This window comes from Podarcis pityusensis (assembly GCF_964106645.2).
Source record: "Podarcis pityusensis genome assembly, chromosome: 6".
Lineage (NCBI taxonomy): Eukaryota > Metazoa > Chordata > Lepidosauria > Squamata > Lacertidae > Podarcis > Podarcis pityusensis.
Window position 1 is genome coordinate 60,790,210 of NC_138030.1, and position 19,222 is coordinate 60,809,431.

At 40.4% G+C, this 19,222-nt stretch overlaps 2 protein-coding genes across 8 annotated transcripts in view; one reads left to right on the forward strand and one right to left on the reverse strand.

Moving 5' to 3' along the window:
• Nucleotides 1-1,093: 1,093 nt before the first annotated feature.
• Nucleotides 1,094-15,751, reverse strand: TM2D1 (TM2 domain containing 1). Its single transcript, XM_081011871.1, has 7 exons — nucleotides 15,214-15,751; nucleotides 13,889-13,958; nucleotides 13,235-13,343; nucleotides 12,043-12,134; nucleotides 9,338-9,411; nucleotides 4,691-4,809; nucleotides 1,094-1,964 (listed from the first exon to the last, which is right to left on the reverse strand). Exons 1-6 carry the CDS (start codon nucleotides 15,376-15,378, stop codon nucleotides 4,699-4,701), a joined length of 621 nt encoding a protein of 206 aa, XP_080867997.1. The 5' UTR covers nucleotides 15,379-15,751; the 3' UTR covers nucleotides 1,094-1,964; nucleotides 4,691-4,698.
• A 621-nt stretch (nucleotides 15,752-16,372) lies between these two features.
• PATJ (PATJ crumbs cell polarity complex component) overlaps nucleotides 16,373-19,222 on the forward strand; it is a 153,875-nt gene continuing 151,025 nt past the window's right edge. For 3 of the 7 annotated variants that reach the window (XM_081011728.1, XM_081011726.1, XM_081011727.1), the window contains exon 1: nucleotides 16,377-17,314. The gene's annotated coding sequence lies outside the window, so the exon portion shown is untranslated. Of the gene's footprint in view, nucleotides 17,315-19,222 lie in introns of all 7 variants that reach the window. The other 4 variants (XM_081011730.1, XM_081011729.1, XM_081011732.1 and 1 more) reach the window with 3 other exon arrangements.

The following is a 19,222-nucleotide window of genomic DNA, read 5'->3' on the forward strand; positions in this document are numbered from 1 at the left end:
ATTTTTAAAGGTAAAGTTACTTCTTGTCAGAACTTTATTAAAAGCCATAACATGATTACTATCATCTACCTGCTATTGTTAAAAAATAAATAAATCTTTAAAATCTGCAAAGTTCAGTATTCAAGCTAAGGACATTTAACATGCTCCCTCCTCCCATCCTAAAGTATTTGATCACATCTGATTTACAAAAGCAATGGCAGGGTTTATTTCTCATCCTACTCTGACGTAGATACTCAAATTTATTGTACCAAGTTTTCCTCCCCCTAATTTTGTATTGCTGCACTTAGTCATCGCTTGATTAAGTGATGACTAAGGAGATTGCTTTTTAAAATGGAACATTTCTCTTTTTTTTGCAGTGGATCTAGCATAAACTGGAAATGCCGACTTCAGCATTACGCACATCTCTTAGCAGAAGGTTAAACAGGACATTTAAATGTTATGGCAAGCTATGATGAGATCAAAGCTCAGAAAACAAATGGTAACCGGATAACAGCACTTGGTATGCTCAATTATCAAACGTAGAAGATTGAGGACCACATTATGACCTGTACACGTAAATGAGTCCAGCAGGTCAAACCACTAAAGGAAAGGCATATATATTCCATAGCTTCCTCTTAACAAAATGGCAGGCAAACAGTTTTAAATCCTTCTAAAACGGCTGAGAGTGTTGGATAGCCATCTTTTTACAAAGACTCTTGTTGCCGACTATATCTATCTATCTATCTAGCCAGGGGTTGTTCTGCGCTTGTTCCTTCACAGCTGGCTATTGTTGTGAGAATAAGAGAACAGACACTGCTTCCATAAGTAAAACTATGAAGTCAGTAACTGAGCTCGCTCTTTCAGCAACTCATTTAACAAGTGCTGATGTAGGCTTAGAGACACAGTGCATTCCCCTCTTATTTTAGCTCTTATGAAGTGGACTTGACTTTAAACAACAGTTAAGACTTTCCAGGTGGCAACAAAGCTGACAAAAGTGAAATTGCCAACGGTAGTTGTGCTGAAATATTAAGAGACTTTTTATACCTCTCTTCATACTGGGAAAAGCAAAAATGCTTTATGGTTGGAAGAAGTGACAGAAAGAAGACAAGGGAAATGACAGCAATGACCATTGTTTATATTCCTCACGAACAGCAAGATGAAAATGCTACAAACATTTAGTTCTGAATTGGGGAGAGGGACAGTGATGTAAGTGTTCCTAGGGAACAATATTCTTATTCTGTTGAAGGAGGTGAGCCAAGACACTTAAGCTCCAGAGAACCTTTAACACAGGAAGCTATTTATCATAACAAGCTTGGTTGAGACTGCTCCCCATACTGAACCAATTAGAGTAGCTTATTTCGTCATACTTCATAACTTGCAATGATAGGTTTCCAAGCCTGGCACAGTGCAGTAATTGAATTTTGATCAAACACACATGGCCCATAACCCACTATGTGAAACTTTCAGAGCAGTTCGCAGCTTTTAAATATCCAGTCAACTTGTTGCCAAAAGTACAGGATGTACTTGATGCAAGGGAGGGAGAGAATGAATGAGCTGGAACTTGGTACATCTGTAAAACAACATTTTTTTGTTTGACTTCTCCTCTTGCTTTTAAAGAGCAGTCAGGAAAGGGATGCTGAATCTGAGGTCATTTCTTCCTGCCTTTACTTTTATGTACGCACATACGCTTTTCAGAGTTTTTATGCAATTTGTATTAAGTCCATTGTGCAGTAATTCATGATGCATTTTCCATAATTTATGTCCATTGTTTATTCTTATTTAACAAAATAATTTAAAAGGAAAGTCACTGTCCTATTCTTGTCAAGGCTATGGTTATTGTCAAAACCATGGCCTGTGTATGATGAAGCTGTCTTCTGCTTTTTGGCATGGGCAGAGACAACAAGACAACTGATGACACAGATGCTTCCATCAAATCATGTCCTTTGAAGGCAGACCCCTTCCATTAGTTATTGTTCAGCTGAACTCTGGAAGAAATCAAAGTATTAAATGATTAATTCCTGTCAGTGGGAAAGCATGAGTGGTTCCATAGCTTCCATGAATGAAAGACAGTTTGTGAAGCTGCCTCTTGTCCCACAGGAACCCAGAGCACAATAGTAGCCTCTTGAGTCTCCTTTGCAACAGCACAGTCAAACACACATCCCCCTCAAAGCCTGAACAGCAGCTGCCCCCCATTTGCAGCAAGAATGGAGCTTGGATTTTCTTCACTTTTGTTCTCCTTTCTGCTCCCTTTCATAGGACTAAATTTCTATACGGCTGGTTATAGGATAGACATGAGCTGCATCTTCTCTTCCAACCACACCTTTTATCTATGTTCATTCCCAGCGCTTGTCATCAGGATACTACTGTAGGACACAGCTGCTGCTGGAGCTCCATGGGTGGCAGCTAGGTTAGCTGACTTCTCAGCTTCTTCCTCTTTGCTCTACGTCAGTCTATAGCTTAAAGCAGGGATAGCCACTGTGGTGTCTCCAGATATTGCTGGACTCTAGTGAGCATGACCAATGGCCAGGGATGACATGAGCTGTAGTCCGGTAACATCTGGAGGTACATGCTGACAAACTCTGACTTAAAGTATAGCTAAGCTATATTAAACATTAAACTATTGCATACCCTAGAGATAAACACCAGTAGCAGCAAAATGCATATGTGAGCTAGTAGACAGCTGTAAATCACCTACTTCTTGTCACCTGGTTGTGAACCAGCAAGGAAATAAACACATTTCAATGGCAAACTTTTATACACTGGAAAACAATGCAAATGAATGGTATCCTTGGTACGATTTGTAATTGCAGGATACAAATACATTCTGATCGCTTGAAGTTGCAAACTTGCATGCCTGCAAACTGACAATACAGAAGTTTAATATGGCAGTTATTTAATATGATCCTGAGAAATATCTGCCGGCTGTTTTCAACTGTATTGGGAAACCACATGGCACCAACTGAGCCAAAGAACTCACTGGCTTAGCACAAATGAGCAAATGTGTGCGGTTCCTGATGAAAACAGTCACTGTGCTCCTCCCCAGTCATTTTGTACCTGCCATAAGCTGCGGTCTGGCTTAGGGTACCATCTGAACCTGGGCTCATGATTTAGCTCTCCCTGACAAACCATGAGCTGTAAAAACCATAGGACAAACCTTAGTTTCAGTTTGTGATTTGTCTAGAGACAGCTAAGTCATGAGCTTGAGTTTGAATGCTAAGCCCAAACTACAGCTTAGCACAGCAGCAAAACAAGTAGGGAGGAGCAAAGTGGCCATGATCTCTTCCCTGGGAGCTGGCACATTTTTATTAAGCCATGCTTTGCCGTAACATATGTGAACCAGACCACTGGGTGGTACATGAGTTCCATGTGTGTTTCAAGCCTTCTCCCTGTTTCATATAAAATGTGCCTTTTCTCAGTGTGTAAGACAGACTTGTCAGGAACATAGGATGTCACTCTAGAAAACTAGAATTTTTATAGCTAGTTTGCTTCAGTTGTCTCATGCGCCTGTTTGGGGGTAAAGGTACCACGAGGATATGAAGGTTAGCGGTACCAGCATGCTCAGTTAAAGGATCTCAGGTGACTGAGCTGGCAAGGATACCTGCTTGAGATCTTTAACTGACAAACTTTCCTTGAGAGCTGCTGCCAGAGTAGACAATATTTGTGAAGATGAACCAATGCCAGTTCATCTATATGCCGGTTTCACGCATATAAACAGCTCCATTTGTGATTGCAGAAAATATATATAGGGTTTGAAGGTCTAGAGGCAGCCAAGTCATGAGCCCTTTCAGTTGCCACACATATACATGTGTTGGAGTGAGAGCCAGGGTATTGGCATATTAATCATGAAACTAAATCAAATTCAGAGCACAGCCATTTTCCATGCTATTTCTTAATTTTATTTTTGCTAGTGGGAAAACTTAAAAATGAACGTGATCCCAATTTGATTGCTGTGTTACTGAACAATTCAGTTGCAGATTTCAAGTACATGTTGCAAACTTCTTCAAAATAGGATTTATATAGTAAATATACTAATGGAAGACAATCTTTGAAATTGTCGAACAGTCTAGAAACTTGATGCATCAACACAGCAGCGGACAATACTATATAGGCTTTCCTTGTAGGCTAAACACAGACAGAATCAGTGCTGAGCTTATAACCTGACCTTTGCAATGCAGTTGTTTCAATAGGCATAGGTTATGGGGTTTGGCTCCACCTACAGGAAAGAGGAAGCAAAATGTGGGGTAACTAAACATTGCTTTTGCCAAAAACTGCATCTTGCTGTCTTTTCAAGCGAGATCCACCAATATTGGCTTGGTTCACTGTGGAGAAGGTAATGAACAGCGTCCTCTGCCACTGTTAAGAAGAGAATCACATCGTTTCTACCTTCTGCAAACCACAACACAAATGAGAGTTTGGAGTCTTTGCACTGCTGTGTGTTCTTCTTATCATAGGTGAGGGGAAGTTGCATGTGATGAGTGAATGCAGTTTTGAACACTAAAAAGAGATATTCTTGCATTAGTTACAGAATTCCCTAGAATTTGTAGGGGGTTGGTTACAAAAAGATCATGGAACTGTGCAGTTATTCTGGTTTTCTGTTACATGACAGGAAACAAGCATTCGACTCCTCTGTGCCATGCATACTTCATTTTACAAGAGTAATAGTTATTAATCAATTAATGAATTTTTAACATACCCAAATCAAGGCACTTACTGGCATGTTTAAGGGTATATTTGTGGTTTTCTGAATGTCTCATTAGAAATACTCAGTCTGGTAAGTCTTGCTCCATAATAATCTATGATGTAACTAGAGCCATCAGAAGGTCCTACGATCTAAAAGAGAATGTATTACAATATAAATATATATATTTAAAATCATTTTGAACAAAAATAAAACAAAATACAATTTTGAACAGTATATATGAAAAAGAATCTATTAAAACCATTACCCTAGCCCAGAAAGACATAAAACCTCTAATTAGAGCTAAAACTACTTATTAGAGCTTATTATTCCAAAACAAATATGACTGGAATTCTCTTTTAAATGTTTGTTGGGTGACTCATTTATATACTCTCCCTGCCCAGAACCCAAGAATGTTTACAGGCAGTCACCCATCCAGGCACTAACCAGACTGAGACCTGCTTAGTTTCAGTCAGGTGGTGGGCGCATGAATCTTTAGGTGCAGCTGGGACTTAGAAGCAAACAAAAGCCACAAGATTCCTACATGAGAATATGCAGTAGCATGTATAAATTGTTGTAACACTGCTGACATTTTCTGAAGTTTCAACAGTAGGGTGGAAATCACACTACCTTTACATGTGAATACTGACACATATATTTCCACAAACATCTGTGTTTAGGAAATTCAGAAACACTGTTTTGTGTTTAAAAGAACCAGCTCTTCAAGTGTCAAGCACAATCAAATGTTTTTACTAAGCAACAGTTTCAGCAACCATTTAAGGCTATTTAGGAAGTAAATACATAGTGCCAAAATAATCTGGAAACATTCCCTTTGGTAAACATCCTTCTCATCCTCAACTTTCTTTAATTTAATATAAAAGCTGACCCAACTAAAAATCCGATCTTTGCATTAAAATGTTTAATTGGCGGGTGTTTACAATTCATCCCAGAAACCTCACAAATTCATTTATACCTATGATGGCAACATGGAATTTCAAGCACACTGTTGTAATGGATTAAGTTCAGTATTATATAAGATAGGCTCATAATTTCAGTTACCCCTCCCATGCTGTGAAATTATGTTCTAGCAGTTTTAATGTCATATCAGTTTTACCTAAGTGCTAACATCGCTGAACAGGGAAGCTGAGAGGAGCCTGAATGGGGAGATTTAAATCAAGGAGTTTAATGTCTGTACTTCTGTATTGTATAAAACTTCCACAAACATGTACTTCTTCCTTTGTAATGCCAAACTGAGAAAAGTGTTAATACATGAAATTATTCTGCCAAAACTCCTCTTGAATCCATGAGTATTTTATTTCTGGCGTACAATAATTTTAAACCTTGAAAGTTATTTTTAATCATTAGCTGGCCAGGTACAAAACTCATCTATTCTAAGCCCCACTGCTAAAAAAAAACCAAACCCCACTTCCTGTATTTTAAGCCAGAGAACTGTAATCACAGGCAGTTAACGTCCAAAAATTAATAACATACCTTCCAAGTGTCAAAAACAGAGTGGAAATGTCTATAACTATGCTTCATAGCAACTTAATTTTTTGGCCCTGAAGTTTAAGTTCTATCTGCCACCCCAGGATTCCTTACAGCTATACCTACCCTACTCGTATTACACCTCTATGTTTTATGATATTGTGGTTCAAGAAGAGGTGTGGAATTTGAGGGTAGAGCAAATCCCTTCAAATGAATGGAAGTTGTTTCTATTTTAGCTGTAAGTCCCTGTCAGGAAAAAAGGCAAAGTATCTATATTAAAATAATAATATTATAATACGTTGTTTGTCTTTAAAATTTTAACAACATGGGTGGACCTGGTTGGTTTTTGAACTTATTTTCTGGGTTCTGGGGGGCTGTACAGGAGCAGATCATATGAACGAAAGTTTGGTTCCAGGAAGCCATGATTATTATTATGCCTAGGTCAAATATTTTAAGGAGAAAGCATAATTGGATACAGGGATAATTCTTCCTACAATTCTAACTTTGAGATAAACACAGTGATGGGCCCTATATCTTCCTCTGAAGATGTGTGTCTGGATGGTTGACAGCTCTCTGATAGCACACCAACGGGACTGCAGATGAGCAAATTATGGTTCTCCCAATTCTAATTAAAAACAAGGAAACAGAGAGGATTTATCACTGTGATCCGTTCAAACCTGTGCTGGAACAATAGAGATTTTTTTGTTTAATTGGGACTGGAATAAAATATTACTTTCATCTATTTCTGTTTTGGGGTAGCTTTTGATTGTACAAGTTTCCTGTTCAGAGTTTAAGAGTTACCTATTTCTCTGTTAATTAAACCAGGAAGCAACTGTTCAAGGAAAAGTGCCCCAGTTACAAACTATGGCATGAAAGGGGAGTGTAAGATATGAACTGGGTACTCAAGTTTGTGGTGAGTGAAGTCTTCACCCGTTTTCCACTAATTGCCCGGCTGTGTGCCTTTGTACTATATGCTTGTTACATTACAAGATTATTTTTATGTTAACGAATATTTTCTTCCCTGTTTAGAGATAGAAGCCTTTGTTTGGGGCAATTAGTTTGAGAAAGGAGAGTACAATCTTGGCTAGGAACCAGGTGGTTTCAAGGATCTTCTTCCAGGCTTGGGCAGAATTTATAACATAGTTCTGATAAGGAAAGCTGAAAGACTCAGAGCTGAAAGTAAAGGAAGAGGCACAAATTTTAAATATTGGGTCAAGGCCTAAAGTAATTAAAGAGTAATTTTAATGAGCAAAGTATTCGGATTGTGTCAGATGATTTGAAATGAGAGGGGCTCTATATTAGTGAAACTCATACAGAAGTGGACTTTACCAAGGAGGGGGCTTCTTTCTCTCTCCTGATATTTTCTTACATTTAACTTAATTGGCATCTCCCTCCTCAACAGCACATTCCCTGAAGGCATGCTAGCTTGGTGGTGTGGGGAGATGGAGAGTAGGTTGTCTGTTTGCTAAGACGAGGAAACGTGCTTCCAGGAGTAGCTTCATAGTTTTTCTAGGATTTTTCCTTTTACATTCTATTTTTTATTTCCCCTAAACCTTATGATTTATTTTAGCTAAATATTTCCAACAGAAACCAGTAGCCCTTACCATAGCAATTCTTGTAGATATAAACCTTTGCTTAATATTTTCCAAATTTAAAGTCATTTATTTACTCATTATTCCGTAAAGCCCTTAATTCTATCTCAATATTTGGGAAACACATATCTATGTATCATACATTTAATTTACTTGCTTTAAAATCTTAAGTAACTTTTTGTATATTGTTTCAGAATACCTTTATAATAAAGTGAAACTTTCCTACTGTTTTTGAGTTAGCTAGACTGCAGGGAGGGTGTTAAGGTAACTGCTTTCTTATATTTCATTTTTCATTTATAATTTCTTGTTTTATCTCACATAGTTAATACAAACACTTCCTATTTCTTCTCTTCAGCATTTGTAGTAGCCCCATTATTACATCTATTGTAGTATGATCACTTTTATGTAACTTTCTGTTTATTCATCTCATGCTTTCGCCATTTTAAATGGATATTTACAATTTCTCACAATGTGCCAGTTATTTAGTCTTAATACATTTTAAAATTTACTTTCTTTTTGTGTGGTTCTGGCTCTTCAGTCACATAGAAATATGCTCGGTGGAGCATATTAATACAGATTGAATATAGAACCTGTTACTCATACTTGCTATTACATGTCGACCAAGAGAGCATGATGTCAAGAAATAGTGAACATCAGTCAGATAGGTAAAGGTTAAGTCAACATTTTTAGCCGGCTGTTCAAGCTGAAATACATGGAGGCTAAATCAGCTCATATGATTTGGCAGTGCTTGGTTTAGATCACATAGCAAAACATGCATTTTGAAACTAGCAGATACTGTGGCTTTATCTTTGTGGTTCTCAACTATATACAGACAACTCCCCATTTATGCAGGGGTTGCATTCCAAGGCACTGTGCGTGTTGGCGGGATGCAAGTAAGTCCGCCCTACCCCCTTCCAGTGCTGAAAATGGTGTGCGCACCAGCAGTCACGCATGGCTTGAATGTGTGTAAATGGGGAGTTGCCTGTATGTAACATAGGTTATAAGTAAAAATTAGGTGGCATGGGTCTATAAGCTGACTAATACTACAACAATGGAAAGCAAAGTCCTCCCAATTATGGAAGATTTGCCTCAGAACATAACAATCTGAATATGTAGTCTTTAATAAATAAAAGAAATCTGAAATCTAGGAACCTCTCTCACACACTTTTCTGGACTGCCAAGCCTCATATATTTTATTAGTGTTTTCCCCTCCTCTGCACCCGCCTCCCACATGATTTCACTTTTCCCAGCAGTGACTAAGGTATGGAAAAATTGTGTTCCAGGGGCCTCTTTCAGAAATGATACAAATATTTCATTGTTATATAACTCCTACTATTCAAAAATAATTAAATGTTAATAAACTAGAGCTGCTGGAATAAAAAAAAAAATGTAAAACATATTCTTTAAAAAACAGAACAGCCCTATAGCAAACTGCTTTTGAAACTGAGGAAAGTTTTAAAAGCAGTTATTGACATGGCATGGGAATCAGCTGTTCAAATGGGGGAAAGGAGAATTCTGCTGGGCTAGCACAAGTCCCTTGCGGAAATCTAAGTAGCTTTTTGGATCCTAGCCAATGTCTTTTATTCTGATGTTGCAAGCTTACCTGCATTGAAATCAGAATGAAGTCTATTAAACTACCGATTCCACAAAATCCTACTGTGCAGAACTTTAATAAACCTGTGAATTAAGTGACAATCATACATTGAAGAGCATAAAAAGGTTTAGAGTGTTAGTTTTTAGACGACGATATATTTTCCTTCATAAAACATCTTTCAATTCCTTAGAAGCCCTTGAGTGTTATCCTGAAGAAGAATATGTGTAGCCAAGAAGTCACTTTTCAGTGCTTACTTTACACATACACCCCCCCCCCCCAAATAGAATTTTTGTAGGGAGAGGTGTGGCTTTGACTGGTACACTACAATTAGCAAAATACGGTGGGTAACTTGGAATGGCCACAAACAAACACAGGGTGATCTCCAACTAAGTAAAGAGTTAGACCCATTGAAATCAATAGACTTAAGTGACTTAAATTCATTGATGTTAATTGGTCTACTCCAAGTATGACAGTAGATATCACCCCCAGGCTGTAAATTTAGACAGCTACATGTAAATGACTTCAGTACAGAAAGTATAAGGGGGAAAGAAAACCCTCTAAACTAGCCGCTCTGAGCCCGGCCTTGGCTGGGGAGGGCGGGGTATAAATAAAAATTATTATTATTATTATTATTATTATTATTATTATTATTATTAAACTGATTGGTAGGGACTTGCTCCCTGATATTATGGAAGATGGCCGTTGAGAATTTTATATTTATCTAATGCTAGGAGTCCGTTTGATGCTATGGCCAGGTCCCTGTCCAAACAGCTTCCAATCCAAGACAAAAGTGATTAAAAAAAAGAACAGTGTTAATATAGTAGCAATGTTGTAGCAATTTAGGAAAGATTTGGAACAAACTACATTTGCTTACATGGGAGAGCAGAATGTTTGTAAGCATTGTAATAATACACTGGAGTCCCAGAACTGTATATTTGTCTAACATGAAGAAGAATGACAGACTTAATGGGTTGTTATTCCATTGGGAAAAACCAAAATGACACTCTATAATCTGAATGGGTTTCACTCCAAATGGGTACATGAGGATTGCTACACTTATAAAAATATGGGCAAATAAATAATTAAAACATCTTTAGCCAAGCATATAAAAGCACAGGCACCACTCCTGCCAACAGTGTCTCAAAACAGCAAGGCCAGCTACTACCAAAATATTTACTGGCAACAGGGAAAAAATGCAAAAATAACAGAAAAGCAATATGTGCCAATTCTTTAAAAGATACTTGTCTTCTACCTCTATAGCATTTTCTGCTGAGGCAACAGTCAGGGAAGTCTTCCTGTAGAGCTGCTTGCATTTTAGGGACCTGACAGGCGCCTTATATGCCCAAGTACTGATGTCTGGCAGTACATTTCATGCCAAGACGGAAAAGCTTTTCTAATGTGGAGTCATTTTGTGAAGACAAAAACCATGATAAAATGGCTCTAAGAGATTTTTTTATGATTCCACACAAGTTAATATCTCTGAAATGTCTACTAACCTATTTTCTAAGCCTATGATATTCACATGTGAATGAATTCTCTTTTTAAAAAAACGTTTCTTGGACTGGTAGATATTTTCCTAGACCCTTCTCAGTTTTGTTGTGTATGTTTGATAGGGTGCTGCCAATCATTTTGATTGCTGGTATCAGTTGGGACAACACTGATTTATCCTGACTTCATCTCAAGCCATGAAGAATCCTAGAAGGAACAAACACAAACACACTTGCTTCATCAACTCCTTTTAACTCCTTGACCTTAGTGAAGCATATGAGTGGGTGTTGTCAATCACACTGGCTGTTTTTGTTGTCTTTTACCCTGATTCTTTTCAAAAGTCCTATTTATTTGGATAAATGAGTATACAACCATAGCCTCAACACACTAAACTCAGCAAGCATGCATAGTATCAGGCAGCTTGTTATACTAAAACCATGATTATTTTTTTACCACGTTATGAATGTTTTCAGACAAAGCCTAAGCCAAATGACTTCTACCAGATCACATTGAGGATCAAATACCACCTCATATTTCTTAGTAACTACAGTATTAAGACTGTGGCATACTCTAATTTTACAGGGTATACAGCCAAGAAGGGTATTGAAATGACAAAAGTAGTTTAAATTTGGGAGCAGGGAAGAAAGGAGAGAAGAAAGAGGATATTTAAAGCTATGTGATTAGTGTAGATCCCTATGAGGATTATAGGCAAGATTGAGGGGCATATCATGTGAGTAAGTTTTCAGTGTGGTCAAGGGCAGGCCAGACTAAGGGGCTAATGCCTGACTGAGAATTCTCTTAAGAAAGGCTGCTGAGGGCAAGAGGAAAAAGCCGAAGCATTTATTAAGTTCTCTTTTTGCTCTTTGATACACAGATGCCTAGGAAGCAGGCACGGCTTGTAAACATGGAATTCAATGGAGAAGCTTCACAATATGATCTGAAATGGCAGGCTTGTGAAAAATATTTACTTTTAAAATACGGTGGTTGATTTGACTAGCCTACCAACTGAGTTTTAATGCTTATTCATCATATACATGGGATAAATTTAGGTCACAAATTGTACTTATCATTACTTCACATTCTAGCTGTGATCAAAAATACACATACATCATAATCTTCAGTGTAATCATCTTTGTTTACAGTATGAATGGCACCTGCTCTTAATACTGCCGTGATGCATAGTGAGCCATAGTGGTGGCCTAATACTAAGAAGATAAATCACTCACCTAATGCAGGATACCCTAGATAAAACCTATCTGCTCCCAGCCATCCAAGAAATAAAGACAGAGCCACTGCTACTTTGTAGGAGTAACCATTTCTAGAAACAGGAGAGAAATGTGGATGAAAACAATTTGTTAAATCAAACCACCTTGCCCCAGTGAGCAATCTGGCCGCTGAATTCTGAACCAGCTGAAGTTTCCAAGCTGTCCTCAGAGGCAGCCCCCCCCCCCCCAATATAAAATGTTGCAGTAATCTAGCCTATATGTTTTCAGAGCATAGACAACAGAAGTTAGGCTACCTCTACCAAGATAAGGGTGCATTTGGGCCAGCAGCCAAAGCTGATGGAAGGCACTCCATGCCACTGAGGTCACCTGAGCCTCAAGGAACAGCAATGGAAGCTGTTCTACCTGCTCCTTCAGAGAGAGAGTAACCCCATCAAGAGCAGGCAACCTCTCATACATCCAGTCTAAGGAGTCACCCATTTAGTAGTGTCTAGGTCTCTGGATTGAGCTCATTTCTTGGCTCTCATCCAGTCCATTAACAAGGCAAGACCTTAGTCCAGGACATCCACTGCCACACCTGCAAATGTAATGGAGAAGTAGAGCTGTGGGTTCTTAGCATATTGCTCACAACATACTCCAAACCTCTGGACGACCCCACTCAGTAGTTTCATGTATACATTAAAACAGCATGGGGGATAAAATCAAACCCTAAGGACCGCAAAATGAAGCATCCACAGAGCCAAACAACGCTCCCCAAGCATCACCCTCTGAGAACAACCATCCAAGTAGGACTGGAACCACCACAAAGCAGTGCCACCCACCCACAACGTAGACAGCCACTCCAGAAGGATACCATGGTTGATGGTATTGAAAGTTGCTGAGAAGTAAAGGAGAATTAACAGGGACATATTTTCCCTGTCTCTCCCCTGACAGAGGTAATCATACAAGGCGACCCAAGCAGTTTCTGTGCCAAAACTGGGCCTGAATCTCTTAGATGTGAAGCAGTTTTACTACAATTTCTTAAAACTGACGTTTAACTCCTCTACAATCTCCTGTCATAGAGCTGAGAAGGAAGAGGGCTAAATCACACTTCAGACAATGAGGTGGCTGAAGTATATGAACAATTTTATAATTAATTTAGCCAAGCTTTACAACAAGTGGTGGCATTATATATTGAACAAAAATATTCACTTACACGTTTCGACACTCTATAGGCTTGTAAAATCCAATTTCCTTTCCAGTAAATTGGGTTTCATTCCCAAATAAATTCTTGCAAGTAATATTGGGTGCTGGAAGACAGGCGACTGCAGGCAAAAAAAAAAAAAGCATTCTGCACTAAACTCCAGGGAAAGGCCTCAAATACAGAACAAGTGAAATAAATATATGCATGTTTTTATCAAGACAGCTAATACTACACATAGAAGAATGCAACTGTACTACAGATTTAATATAAAATATTTTCTCGAAAAAGTGGAAATATACAAGTTAAGTTTTCTGAATTAACATTATAAAGTAATGACTAGGATGATAAAATAGTTGAACAAATTTCTTTGCACCTATGACACTTAGCTATGCTAAACAAAATATATATGACAAGACCGTGAAGTACAAATTAACATAGACTATCAAGGTGCATAGAAGGTTGTGGACCAAAGATGTTCACATACCAAGGTAAATAAATACACCAATTATGCATTCAATTATAAATTGTGCCATACACAGTGTTACTGATCACCACTATACATTATCAATATTGGGTGCAGGAACTAGTGTTTATCATGAACAGCATTTAGTCAAATAATATGCACCAGTAGCTAGACTAAAAGCATTCTATTGCCATACTCCTTACCATATGCAGTGTGATTTGTACAGTTCAAAGGTTCTTGTGTTTCATTGTCTATTTTAGGATCTTCACAAATATATGTTTGAATAATTAAGGAAAACAAATATAAACTGAACTCCCATGTTAAGTGTTCAACAATAACAACACAGTAAATTACGATAAATTGTTTTTATCTGCCTAAGATTTTACAGGCGGAAGTGGCCTGTTTTCCTTCTTATTACCAATATTTTGGGTATATAAACGTATAAACTTTGTATTTGAAAAACAAAGTGCTTAACTAGGCTTTACAAGAGACACACTGTTTCCTGGTATTTATCTATCTCTTCCTAATAATGTGAGACAAACAAAATGGAAGAGATCAGACAATCATAAAATGGTTTAAATAAGCCAAAATCTGAGGAAGATTTTTGCTTGTACCCAGACAGCCCTTTGTATGAACTATAATTAAACCTATTCAGTATAGTTTCCCATTTTATCCAATCTAGGAAATGACAGTTAGCAGTTTCATAACAAATTAATATGCTATTAAACTATGGTTTAAAAATGTTATTTAAAACATAGTTTAATATCCTGGCTTTCTTGCTCTGCTAAAACAATTAAATGTTGTACTTTTATCCACAACAAAATATGACCCAGGGCCTCAGACAGGCAGCCCATTTATTTAGAACAGGTGTGGGGAACCTGTGGATCTCTAGATGTTTGTAGACTACAACTTCCATTATCCCTGACCACTGGCTGTGCTGGCTGAGGCTAACAGGAGTTGGAGTCCAATAACATCTGAAGAGCCAAACTCTCCATTCTTGAACTAGACTTTTTTCTGCTTAATTTTATTAGCATTCCTTTAGTCCAACACATCACAGATTCAAATAAAGTGGTTGTACTACATGTTACCCCAAAACCATTTCAAAGACATATTAGCACAACGACAGACAAAAGAGGAGTCACTACTCTTAGCCCTTCCCCTACTTAGGGGTCCTTTACCTTTTACTTAGGTTAAATATTTTTTCTACACCTGTTCACTGCCTGATGTCAGATAGCCTTGCTTGATGAGGTCAATTCATGAGGTTTAAACATATATTTCCCCCCATATCTTGCCACTTTGCAGCTGCCACTTTTTTGTGTATGGCAGAGCTACTGTGCCCCTTAAGACTACAAAAGATTCAACAGGTGTAGCTTCTGCCCAGCATGCAGCTGCAGTGGTGCGAAGGCCTCCTCGGGTGTTTTAAATCACAGGAGCTCTGACGGGAAAAGGGGCAGCCCCACGGCCCTCCCCAACCCATTGCAAGGCCCATCACCATGGCAACCAGGCGCTGCCTCCGCGCAGCTTCAGGATATTGGCCGACTCTCAGGTCTTCGCACTTCAGAGAAGGGTCGCCGCCCGCCGCGCCCTGCGCCGCGAGACAAGCCAAGCACAAGGTTCCCAAGGACCAGAGCACGATCACGCCGCCTTTTTTCCTCTTGTTCCCTGACAGCGGCATCTCCTGCCAGGCGGCCATGTTGGAAAACGAGCCCCCTGGTCAGCTGACGTTTTCGCCCTATCTAGTAGCGTCGACGCCTCTCCCAAAGGGCCAGCGGGCCTCGAAATGGGGCGGAAGAAGCGACGCTGTTCTTCCGGGGAAGCCTTCATTTTCCCATAGCAAAGATGGCTCCCGTTCCTTATAATTTCCAATGCGGTCGAAGGCAGAAAGCGCCCGCTTTCCTCCCCGGTAAACAGACAGGCGGCGAAATGGGAAGCCGGGTGCCTTTTGGAAAGATGGGTGCTTTCCTAACAAAGCTGCGAGAGGAAGCTCGGCTGCCCTTACTTAAGATGGATCCTTTTGAAGCGCGGAAACTTGACTGAAGTGTTCAGCCCCGTCCCAATCGCAAAACGAAAGCGCGTGCGTGTCAGAGGTTGATAGGATCATAAAATAAAGCCAAGCTCACAAATTAATGCCTGTATCGTGTTATTTATTCAACTTATATCCCACCCTTCCTCCCGAACAGGGTTTCCCAAACTTGGGTCGCAAGCTGGTTTTTTTTGACTACAACTCCCATCATCGCTGATCGCTGGTCCTGCTAGCTAGGGATGATGGGAGTTGTAGTCCAAAAAACAGCTGGAGACTCAGTTTAGGAAACCCTGCTCCCGAAGAAGCCCAGGGAGGCATAGAATCCCTTCCGATCTCGTTGATAGATTCCTCTCGCATCAATCCACAGTCGCAACCTCTAAAGGCTGCATATTAAAAAAAAGCTAACGAGGCTCCGGGGTCATTTATCGAAATTAAGTAGTTTCACATGTACACACAAAATGGATATTTGTACTGTATATCATAATAACGAAAAGCTTCACCTGCTGAAAATTTCTGTTAGGTATTTTTTAGGTCCAAAGGGGTGAAGAAGTTCACTGGCAACAGGGATTGGTAAGCATGTATTTAAATGTTTTAAGCTAATTTTATAGAATAATAGAGAAGAATATTGTGTGGTAACTAAGGCTGCAATCCTAACCATGTCTATTCAGAAGTATGCCCTACTGAATTCAATGGGGCTTTCTCAAAGGTAAGTAAATTTAGGATTGCAACCCCACTTCCCTGCTCCTGGATTCACTGCCACTGGAGGCTCAGGTGCTACGGACCCTTTTAGACCGAGATGACTTGCCACCGTACTCCATGCTCTACCGGATTGGATTGTGGCCGTGTGCTCTACCTGGGGCTGCCCTGGTGAAGGACGGGTAATAACAGCGAAACAATACTTTGCTAAGAAGATTCTTATAACTAACGTGAACTATCCTGGAGTTGAGAATGCATCTCTGAGACACTTGGCTGCCTGAAACTTCATTATTTCCTGTCCGTTTAGGAAAAGTTTAAAAACTATTTATCCCGAGTTCTAACAATAAGTAAAAGCCAAATATGACTTGTGTTTGGGTTTTTTTCAACTTAAAAAACCCATAAGCTGACTCATGATTTCTTCATGCTTGGGGTTGAGCATGTTGCTGGTTTCATAAACAGCTACTGCTAAACCAGCTGGATTCTCTCTCGCCACTGCCGCGTATTCACACGTGTCGGGAATTATCTCCCCTTCATCTTGCTTCTGTTTCACGCCCCTCTCAACCCTTGGATTATTTCCTTCTATGTCTCTCCCCACTTCTTTATGTGCCTTCCCCGGTGCCTTCACCGCGGCCCTTGGGCTTGTTGGTTCACACCGTGCGGAAATCAAGCGGGGCGAAACCTCGCCGCCTGCTGCCTGCCGCTCTCTCTGCCTTCCTTCCCCTCCAGATCCGGACTCTCCCGGCGTTGGTTGTTTCCTTGCCTAAGGCACGGCTCCCCCTTGCTGCCAGCTTCCTGTGTTGCAGGTGAGGCGCGGCTCGAATCCAGGCTCCCGCTTCCGCCCAGGTAAGAGCGAGTGGAAGATCCGAAAGAGGCAGCCGTGGCAGATCTCTCCTCCTCCCGCAGAGACCAGGTAAGAGGGGGTCCAGGAACAGGCGACCCTCTCCTCGCCCCCTGTCATTTGCGGGGAAGAGAAGCAGCGCGCAGCCGCTGGAAAAGCAACCGGCGGGGCATTTACAGGACGCCCTCCACTTACTTCCTGGATGTTTCTAAGTTTCGTCGAAAACACTTGTCGCACTTCGGGCTGGGCTGCTTTGCAGAGCCCTGAGCTGGGATTTAAATCTCTGTGGAGTTTGTTCCCAGTTCGTGCTTTTCCTTCTAATTATCCAAGGCTAAAAAGATTTAATAACAACAGTAATAAAAAATTGAAATTCTAATTTTAACTGCAAGCTTCCACACCCACTGGGCTTCCTTGTTTTGGCTGTGGTGAGGGATTTTGATTATTGCATGGTGGTGGCCGCTTTGGGAGTTGTCCTGTTTAAAGTTTTAACATAAACAGTTGAAAACCTAAGACAGGGTGGAGAAGCGGTGAAAAGCTATTTTCAGCCTGGTTGTAACTCTCAGCCATGGCGCAACAGGTCCCACACCTTGGCCCCTGACTAGCTGCTGCACCTTGCTTGAGTAGTTCCTGCCTCTCCATGTCTTTACACAGCCTCTCTGGTGGGACTTGTGAGGCCACCCACAGGTTGAGAGTGGACCCACCTGTACTGACCTCACACCACCTGTTTCTGAGGTCTAGCAGCCACCTCTGCTGGTGGAATTTGAGCTTTGTGCCTCTCTGAGGACAAGGGGCCCATCTTCCCTGTGCTGCACCACTGTCTACAGTGGGCAGTGGCAGCAGCACCAATGTTGTCTTTCTCCCTCTTGGGCTCAGAGAGTTGCCTGCCGATGGCAGTTGTGTCTCACGCTCCTGACAAAGGGAACAAGTGGAGCTGTAAGGAGCCTCCGCCCCCCTTCTCTTTCTTGTTGACCCTTTCTGTGTTGCACTTTCCTCTAGTTGCCCCTTTCTCTGTGGCTGGTGACACAGGGAGGCTTAGGTCCAGCAGGGCTTCCCAGGGTGAGCACTGCTTCACATCTCCTGTCATTTGTGAACTGCCTTTGGGCAGCTTCGTGGAAGAGACTGGGCCAAGTGGGTCTGTCCAGAGAGAGAGAACCTAAGCTGTTGCTGCCTCTGCCTGCTCTTGGCAATAAGCAGCTAGGATTGGATGCAGCAGGCATGGCTCTGCCAAGACATTTGCCGCCTAAGGCAGAACAGCAAAGTGTGCCCTCCCGCACTTCATGCACATAATAGCCACAGCCAGTTAAGTTTATTTTGCCACTCAAGGCAGAACAATCCCCAAACCCCCTCTCACCTTCCCTGGTAGTAAAATACAATAGTAATAAATTAAATAATCATATGAAGCCTTTTTGTGACACCCCAAACCAGCTGCCTCATTCTGCCGCCAATGATAGGGCTGGCACTGCTGTAGCACCACTTGGAAGAGTGCCAAAGCAGGGAGGCCAACAGTAATCCAATGTGAATTTAAACTCGTATAATGGGAGAATATGGCAGGGGTGTAAATTTTTGAATTTGCTGGGTCCCTTTTATGTTTATATGTAGCAGGAAGCTAAATAGCCACATGGATAATTCTTCTCAGCATTGTTTGGGTTATGCTAAATAATAATACATATTGGATAATACGTATTGTTTAGTGGCTGGGGAATTTTTTTTCTTTTAAATGCTTTAGGCTGCAGTCCTGACCCCTCTTGTCTGGAAGTAAGCTCCACTGAATTCAGTTGGACTTGCTTATTAATGGATATGGTTAAGATTGTGCTGTTAGTGAAGAAACTGTATTTATCACAATAGTAATCCCCCTATGATCTCCAAACATTTTGATTGAATGTGGGATTTTAAGAAGCAGCTTTTGAGAATGATTACAGGTATTATGTGTGTGTGTGACATCTTTGCTCCACAAAGAAACATGTTGACCTCAACTTAACT

Coding starts and splice junctions, on each gene's coding strand:
- TM2D1 (XM_081011871.1), bottom strand. CDS start 15,378: ATGGCCGCCTGGCAGGAGATGCCGCTGTCAGGGAACAAGAGGAAAAAA. Junction 13,344..13,888: donor TACAAATCACACTGCATATG/GTAAGGAGTATG, acceptor TTTTGCCTGCAG/TCGCCTGTCTTCCAGCACCC. Junction 12,135..13,234: donor CCTATAGAGTGTCGAAACGT/GTAAGTGAATAT, acceptor TCCTGTTTCTAG/AAATGGTTACTCCTACAAAG.